This window comes from Microtus pennsylvanicus, chromosome X (assembly GCF_037038515.1).
Source record: "Microtus pennsylvanicus isolate mMicPen1 chromosome X, mMicPen1.hap1, whole genome shotgun sequence".
NCBI lineage: Eukaryota > Metazoa > Chordata > Mammalia > Rodentia > Cricetidae > Microtus > Microtus pennsylvanicus.
The window spans coordinates 79,752,588-79,761,677 of record NC_134601.1 but is presented as its reverse complement, the minus strand read 5'-3'; the positions used below and the strand labels follow the sequence as shown (position 1 = coordinate 79,761,677).

The 9,090-nt window shown below is 38.3% G+C and overlaps 1 protein-coding gene across 1 annotated transcript; it reads right to left on the bottom strand.

Moving 5' to 3' along the window:
• Positions 1–247: 247 nt before the first annotated feature.
• Positions 248–6,209, bottom strand: Itm2a (integral membrane protein 2A). Its single transcript, XM_075958115.1, has 6 exons — positions 5,942–6,209; positions 2,596–2,727; positions 2,138–2,335; positions 1,804–1,914; positions 1,133–1,283; positions 248–1,007 (listed from the first exon to the last, which is right to left on the bottom strand). The coding sequence occupies exons 1-6, from the start codon at positions 6,050–6,052 to the stop codon at positions 919–921; spliced, it is 792 nt and encodes a 263-aa protein (XP_075814230.1). The 5' UTR covers positions 6,053–6,209; the 3' UTR covers positions 248–918.
• Between the last annotated feature and the right edge of the window lie 2,881 nt (positions 6,210–9,090).

Here is a 9,090-nt window from a genome sequence, read left to right as displayed (position 1 = left end):
TAAATTGTTCTGAGCTGAAGACTCTCTATAAGTAGTTGAATTTACATAACAAGAAAATTGTAAGATATTTAAAAAACAATTAATACAGAATGAAAATGGGGAAATGTGAGATTGTGAAATATAAATATGTAGAAGTGGTAATGGATACAGTTATGTTCATAATTTTATGTCTGATTTCTGTAACCAAAAGCCAATAAATAATAATTTCCACATTAAGTATTTGTCAAATGATGAAAATAAAACATGATTGAATATGGTAAACTTTATTATAGGGTTGTAGAATTCATACAACCAGAACTCCTTACAGCATTCAGCACCTGTACAGCTTTGTGGATTTCACAACACAGATATCAGTGAGAAAGAATCATTACATGCGTAAAAAATTACTTCCTCATGACTATTGTTCACATATGAGTCAGATTCATTACAGAGCACCTGATAGAAATGCAAAAAAATGTAATCTCTAAAGTCAGGAGAATTGAACAAAATGAAGAATGAAGCAAAAAAAATGTTAAGAGATTTGACATGCTTCACACAAAAATGTCAAAAACAACTTGAAATATTTTAAATTTAAAGCATGCTCTATCCATATGATTTTATCAGGAGCTTGCTTTAAATAAAAACAGAGAATGGATTTTGTCAGGATGTTAGATGACATATTCATGCTGCTTTCAGAATCTAAACCCTATAAATTCAAAAAAAAGATAATCATTTAATTTGTTGCAAACAGCAAGCGATGTCAATTAAACTTGATTTGGACAATGGCTTGCAGTGGTTAGTAGTTTTCTCCCCCCCTTCCGTTTCCAGTATAAGCAATCGAGTAAATGTATGAGTAAATATCATGAGTATCCCATTACTAAAGTCACACTGTAAGCTGCTGACTTCTTATTACCAAGGATACTCTTTATCTGCCCTTCTTCACTCCTGACATATCTTGGTCTCAACAATAAATTCATTGGGGAAGTGTCTTATCTTCCAGCATTTGTCAATGGCACGCTTATTGAAACCTGTGAAGACACAAAAAGATGGCTTTTTAGTTGTCTGTGTCCATGAAGAGGTATTTCAACATGCTCATTTCCATGCAGTCTACCCTCACTCTCTTCTGCTCACCCAAAAATAATAAATTACCTACCCAGCAAGAGGTCTCTGCGTCTAAGGCGGAAGGATTTTCGGTTGTTGCAAAGTTGGTAAATAAAAATACCAAGGTTACTAACATCACGGATTTCTTCCACAGCAACCAGGTCTTCACGAACCACATAAGTGTGAGGCAAATACTTGCCACTCTAAAAGTGCAAAGAAAAAAAAATAAGACAATAAATTCTTAAAGACGGTATTAAAATTCCCACTTACATCCTTTTAAAAATAGACATTATTAAAAATAGAATTCATTTAAGAGCAGTTTTGTATACTATTTTTATTATACATATATACATTTATGAGTTTCAAGTTCAGTGTGCTATTTGCACATACACACAGCATGCATTGATGAAATTCAACCTCCCTTTATCCACCTCCCCCTACATACATGCCCTTCTCAACTTCTATTAATCAGTGTTGTGTGTTCAGGTGAACACTTTTAGCTTCTATATATGAAGAACATAAAGCATTTGTCTGTCTGACTGGCTTACATTGCTTAACATAAAATACCTCTGTTCCATCTATTTTGGCACAGCTTACACTTTTCATTAAAAAAATATTTCAACGAGATGGAATGTCTGGCCCAATTCATTAACTTTTTTGAATAATGAAGCAAAATTATTTGGAAGTGCTTATAAGAAAAAAAATGATCTCTGAAATACATACTGCCAGTTTGCCAAAAAGCTCCACCAGATTCTTTGGAGTCATAACAATGGAAGTATTGAGGGGCATCAGATAACAGTTTCCCAAAAGCAAGTCCAGGTAAGCAGTCATTCCCTGTTGGGGAGGTGAAAAACGATGCGTATTAATACTTCAGATTTTCAAGTACCATCAGAACAAACAGCCAGATCTTTTTTGAAAATTTACTACGCCTACCCAACAACAACACAATGAAAAGGTTTGGCTCCAAAAGGGTGTTCATTTATGAATAAATTAATTGTCTTTCAGTAAAGAAGGACTAAAGAAAATTTTTGAATAACTGCAAGAAAGAAAAATCCACCTTCTCAAAGTCATGGATAATTGCCGCAGGGTCGCTATCTGAGAAACTGGGAACGGGCACATCAATGATTGCAATGTTGTCGTCCTCACGGATATCAGCCTCCTCGGTCACAGGCAGGAAATATGGCTCTCCTCCATGGAGGGAATTCACAGGATCTTCAGAATCAAAGAAGCACATCTCACCGTGGTAAATGGTGCTCTAAGAGACAAAAGGGAAGTGTAAGACTTTGCAATATTCATCGCCATGACACCCGAATTGTCTCTTACACTCATGTACCATGTTAACCTGAGACTTGTTTGTTACAGCGTTATGAAACCTAAGCAATGGCAGAGAGTGAAAGGTAATTGAAAACATTCCTCAAGTCTTCATTTCTCTGGTTACCACCACCTAATTATTTAGGTTGCTAATGAAATACACGGCAATTAGTAATTCCAAATAGTAAGAGCTATAATTATTACCTTAGGCATGAAGTACTTGTAAATGCAGGCTCCACCCACAATCAGCCCAGCCAAGATGAATGAGAGGCCTAGGAGAGTAAGCATGCATCTCCCAGAAGAGCCATCTTTCTCCTGCGTGGCAACTCTGAGCTCCTATTGATTAGAAACAAAATTAAAAAGATAATATTTTTAGACAGTTGCTTCTGTGTGCAACTTATCACCCCTGAAAAGCAAAATATTTTGAAAACAAACTAATCTTAAGTCATTTGAAGACAGCTTCTGATGCTAATATATATAGAATATCTCCACTAACACTAGCCTTCCTTCTAGCATTTTCAAAATTAAATATAGATATGTTATTTTAAAATATGTACTTGTAGAATGTTAAAATAACCATTAATTTATAGAATGACATATTTTTAATAAAAGTACTTAATATAAATCTACTTTTTAAACAAATGTTTAATGGATAAAGAGTATTTTTAACTAGATATGATATAGTGCAGGTTGTCTCTAAAATGTATGCTCTTTAAATAATTGAACCTAGTCTTAGTTTTATAAACACTGGCTTTTTAGTCTATAGAAATAGACACTTTGCTACTTGCTTTGAAATCAATTTATCAGCTTAAAAGAGTGCTAGTAACCTTCAATTCGTTGGCTACTTTTCAAGAAGCTTTATTGTCAAGTTAGAAAGGAATTATTTCATTTTAGAAATTAATTGAAGTTAATTATATATTTTCTAATATTCCTAACTTTATTATTAAGTATAAAGCTTCCTGGTATTGTCCATTAGTGTATATACTGCAATAATGCTATTTTCCAAGTCCTAGCGTAAACGCTAAATTTAAAAGCAGAGGATTTGCTACATACAGAGCTGTTTGCGAAGCAGTGATTTAAACGTTCTGTCAAATCAATAATTTGCTGACGGATTCTGAAGAAAAATTCAAAACAAAAAGTAACTGATTAACTGCACCCTCCATAGGGCATGGAACTAAAAGGCCTACTATTTCAATTTTTATGTCACAATATACCCCTCAGCCACATTATTACTCAGCGAGAGAATAAGTGAAGGCAGCAAATCTCAGCCCTGACAATACAAGTTGGTATTAAAAATTATTTTAGTTTGTCTACCATTAGAATTTTTCATGAAATTGCTGTTTTGGACATTTAACTGATCTTAAGACAATTTGGTGAAAAATGTATGTCAATGTGCAAGAAAGGAAGGGTAGACAATCATTTGATAATTTTTGTTCACAAAATAAATATATTTTTAAAGGTCAAAATTTGAAATTTATATTTTCTTAATAATTTAATTAAGCTTATTTCATCAATTATATTCAACACATACTGAAATACCTTAATTGTTTTCGTTAAAAATCTAAATTAATATCTAGTAGTACAGAAACCAAATTTTAAATTTTGACTACTAATTACTGTAATACAGTTGTGGGTTCTTAGAAGGCATATTTTAGATAATTAAATTTAGGCACAGAAAGATGAAATGACTTGCTAAAAAGCACATAATAGCTTAATCTGAAATTCTTTGAGGAATGCATTTTTTTTCTTATTACTGAGACAAAAGAACAATTTGTACTGTAACTTCATTTCTCTTTTCCAATAATTCAGGAAGTTTATCATTAAGCATGGCTAAAGTATGAGGGTCTTGGTTTAGCTGGACATGCCTGGTCAGTAAGAATAAGGATTTCTTTTGTTTTCATTTAACACTGTTGGAATTCAACGTAACTGAATGAATCAATTATCATAGCTAATTTCTTTTCAAAGTGTATTTTAAAAGTTACTGCATATCATTTGCCAATATGAGTTCAACGTGTTCAATCTCTGTTGATCAGGCCTAATCCCTGTATCGCAATGTGATATGGCAAGTAGTACTGTCAGAGGCCATGCTAGGGTTCTATTGCGGCTTCTCTAAAGCCTAACAAAGAAATAAAATCAAAGAGGAGATATTTGTTTTTATTTATTCCTCATCTCACCACAGGGCTGACCAAAGCATTACATATTAATTGAATCTTTCTACAACTCTTGAAGTTTTTTGGTGGTGAGGGGAAAAAAGGATTACTGTGTGGCTATTTTTAACTACTGGCATCTAGTTAGACCTCCCCTCAAATCTGGCCATGGTTCATTTATAAAGTTAGTAGGAAGACAACTACATATTTGACCTTCTGTCATTTAATTAAAACCTCAACATTGCAAGGGGGTGTTGCTTTTGAGTTCCAGAATGTGTGACACACAAAAGCTAGTTTGATTGCAGCGTTCAATATTGAAAGTTTCCACGATGGAAGTTCTGCGGCAGCGCATTAACATCTCAAACTGTATGCAGAATTACATTTTATTACATGAACTCACAGCTCACTCAAAACGCTTTTCAAATAGCCACTCTAAACCTAAAAGAGAAAACTTTCTAAAGACAGCAGGACAAGTTAGGGCAGATCAAGTCCCATTCCTGCAGATTCCACAGATGCAGAAGAAAATATGGTCGCCTTTTAAAATTGAGATTTTACTGAGGAAAAAAATGATAGTTTATCAACACTCCAAAAGCCGTTGGTTTTTAAAAGAAATATATATATTGAACTAGACAAACAACCTGGGAAGAGAGAACCTCTCCAGTGCATGGAAAATGAGCTGTTTAAATTGCAGCGTTGGAAATGCTTCAGACATCTGTAAGAGGGGAGTGGGATATTGCTCAAGAAGAAATAACAACCAAAAGAAAAAAAAAGAGAATCTCAAAGTTTATTTTTACAAGAGTTTGGCCAAGAATTAAATCCAATATATGTTTCTGACAGCTCCATTACCTAACCGTTAACATTGTCTACCTAAAAATACACACAAATGTGTGTGTGTGTGTGTGTGTGTGTGTGTATGTGTTGTACAGACACACACAACTTGCCCCAACCCATACAGCTTGAAGTTAAGGCCGCCCCTTGTTTCCCAAATCCGCAATCCTACAAAGATACAGATTCACATAATTTCACTCAAGTCAAAAGTAAAGAAAGAACAGTTAAGTCTCTTGCCCTTGCTCACCCCATGTGGCTGCTCATTCCCTGTAGCTATAATTGTGTCTCTGGCTAATTCCATAACCCATTTCCCAGAACAAAATGACATGGAGGAATTTCTTCAAACTCCTTCCAACAATTTCCTGGGATAGGTGGTGTTAAGGGATGGAATTATAAGGATGCAGAGGGGCATGAGTCGAAGCGGAGCAAAAGGTGGCCCATGCAATTTACAGTTGGCCTGCCTGGAACTCGAGGACTATGGGACACCTAACATTTTGACCTCTGCACCTGTATACCCTCCCTTCTCTCCCCATTCCCAAACTCCAGCAGGCCGACCTAGGCCGAGTGGGAACTACCTTGCCCGTCAGGATCTGAGCTCGGACCGTGCGGCTCACGAGTGCCTCCACATCTTGCCGCGCCTCCTCCTTTTGCACCGCCGTGGGGGTATTGAAGGCGATCTTCACCATGGTGAATCTTCGGGCTGCGCGGTAAGGCGCGGCTCGAATCAGTATCCTGGGCTGCAGGTTGGAAGAGGAGGGGATCTCTTTCGTCCAAGCTGCACTTAACTTTCTCCCAGTCTTCCTTTCACAGGCTGCCTCAGGCTCAGGTCCGGGGCTACTTATGACTCAGTCTCAGGCCGAGTGGGAGAGCGTGGGCGGGGCCGGGGAGGTGCTGAGGGAGGAGCGGGAGGGGGCCAGAGCGCTGGAGTGGAAACGAGTGGGGGTGGGAAGCTGCTAGTTGGGAAGCGAGGGGAACTGGAGCCCATGGCCCGCTTAGGGTAGACAAGCCTCACCTGCACCCCAGGCATGCTTCTACTGCCTTCTGCACCCTCAGATAAGAGCGAGGCAGGAAGGAAACCTGCCTGTCGTGTCTTTCTGCTTCTGTCTGGACCACAATAGCCCCTGACTTTGACTCTGTTTTCCAAAACTTGGGCCTGGCCCCCTGCGGGGCCTAGGACTGTTAACTTGGCGCCAACCCAAGGTTTCTCAGTTCTACAACCCACCAAGGCCAGAGAGCAGTTTCCCGACCGGTCTACACCTTTATAACAGCTTCCTTTTAAAGAACACCTAGAAGCTAGTTTGTAGTTGCTTGCTTCTTTCTGCCCAACACAGGTTTTCTTCCATGGTTTTTGTTTTCTCTTATAATTTTAACTTTCCTACTTAAAGTAATGTTAGATGAGAAAGACGGCGGGGCTTTTGTCTCCCTAACTCCGCATTTTGCAGACAGAACATGATGAGATACAGAGGAGGGAGGGTGGGAAGCTCATTCCTAATGAATCCGTGAAATAACCCAGATCTTTTCTTTCTCCCTGGCCGGGATAGCCAGAGGAAAGTCTTTGTCCAGAGCCTGTTTCTCTTCAGCCACCAGCTGCATAACCAGCAGGGAAAAAAGCAAGGGTGTGTGCACCTATGTATTTAAGCAGGTAGGGCTACACAGTGGAACCAGATGCTGGTGCAGCCCTTGAAGAGTAAAAGAAATAACCTCAGAGGGGCTAGGTAACAAAGCATTACCGAACATGTATATCCATATTCATCTAGTATAGTTAACCTGTTTCTTCAATCAGGTCTCCTAGACACAGACACAACCTAACTAGTGAAATTCAAGCTGCGATGGTTGGTGATTTAGAGCTGGTGATAGAGAAGTTATAAATAGTTGGGCTACATAAAACAGAATAGAGGTCTGTTGTATGAAGGGAGCGAGATGAAACAAAGCCCCAACAAAACAAAACAAAACACCGTTTTACTAGAGAATTCCCCACCTACTCATCAACTTGACCCAACAGTCTTGAATATGCTGAGTTGTGTCCCTTCTATCCAAGAAATTCTAAATTGGAGTTTTTCCCATGGAGATCGTTTTGCTTCTGAAGCCCTCTCCTGTCTTGACTGTGGGGGCTTTGCAAAGACAGAGTTCATATCCTCTGTTAGGTCAGAGATGAGAAGCTGGATGGAGGGAACAGTGCCTGTGCCTTGAACACGGTCAGGACCATATAAGCGGGGCATTTGAGTTTACTTAGAAACACTGGCATTGTAGGCTCTTTCGCTTTTTATTTAAGTCTGCCTTTGTAATTCAACGTTTGCCAGGCAACCCTTGGTTTAGGTAGAGCAAAACCTCAGTTTTCCCAGTCTGGCTCTTTCCGGTTGCTCTCTGTTGGGGACGACCTTTATGAGCCCTTAATTAGCATCTGCACTTCCCTGACCCACAGCACCTGCATGGGTGAACTCTTACTATTTTGACACAGTTATCTCCTAAGTGCAAGCTGCTGGATCTCATAGCAGATGTTATTGTCTTTCCTGAGATGTGGAAAGGCAGGAGGAGCAGGAATTTTTTCCACTTGTTCAGAAAAGAGAATCTCTGCTAGCTCCCAAAGGGAACATGTGATCACTTGCTTAGCATAGAGCTTTAGGCAACCTACCTGGTCTCCTGGGGCTTCACTTACCTCCCTTGTGTTATTCCCAGGAATGAGGATGTAGAAAGACATACTTTTCTACTATTTGGAAAAGAGAAAATGGCATGGTTGGTTACTTTAGGACTTCATTCCGGTCTGTAGCATATTCACATTTCAAGCTTATAGAACTTACTTATTTCCGACCTCTTAAAATTTTTTTTTCATTTGAGAACTCCTAAGCAACCTCATTGTCTAGAGGTAGGTCTTCCTGTACAAAGTTAAACTCCTAAGCATAGTCACATATGTTGACATATGACTTCTTTGAATAATTTAGCCACCATCTCTTTTATGATTATTATTATTATTCATTTTATTGAGTTATACATTTTTCTCTGCTCCCCTCCCTCCCTCTCTCCTCCCCTTCAACCCTCTCCCATGGTCCCCATGCTCCTAATTTACTCAGGAGTTCTTGTCTTTTAGCCACCAACTCTTATTTGTTAGTGCCATGCTCCCTTTTCAGAATGCCATCCACACTCCGTGAAGGAGCTTTGCTGCTGTTGCCTATATGTAAAGCAGACATAGTGTCAATTTATCAGATACCACTATTACTTCCTTCCTCGTTCACTATGTATATATCACAGTCTATGACTTTGTGTGTATCTCTCTCCCTCTACCTTCCTCCACCCCTCCACACTCTCTGTGAATATATATATATACATATATGTATGTATATATATATATAAAATGTGTGTGTATTTATGCATATGTACATATATATGTATATACTTATGTATATGGGGTAGGGATTTGGTGTGTGTTTTGGAATCATATTTTAGCAATAACATTTAGCAATTTAACGACCATTTGTTTATTTCAAGAAGTTTTTCCTGCATTTTTTTAAAACTGTAAGACATATGCTGCAACTTGCTTACCAGTAAACACATTTCTGTCTACTAAAACTGGTACACATTGACTAAGCTCTATTTTGAATTGTCTCCTTTGCAGAAGCAACTTCTTATTTCTTTACATCAATTTCTCAACTTTCTTGCCTTTAGAAACTGTAGGGGATCTGGCTGCCATGCTGCTTCCAGCTCACATTGTTAATCATGTCTGAATGCA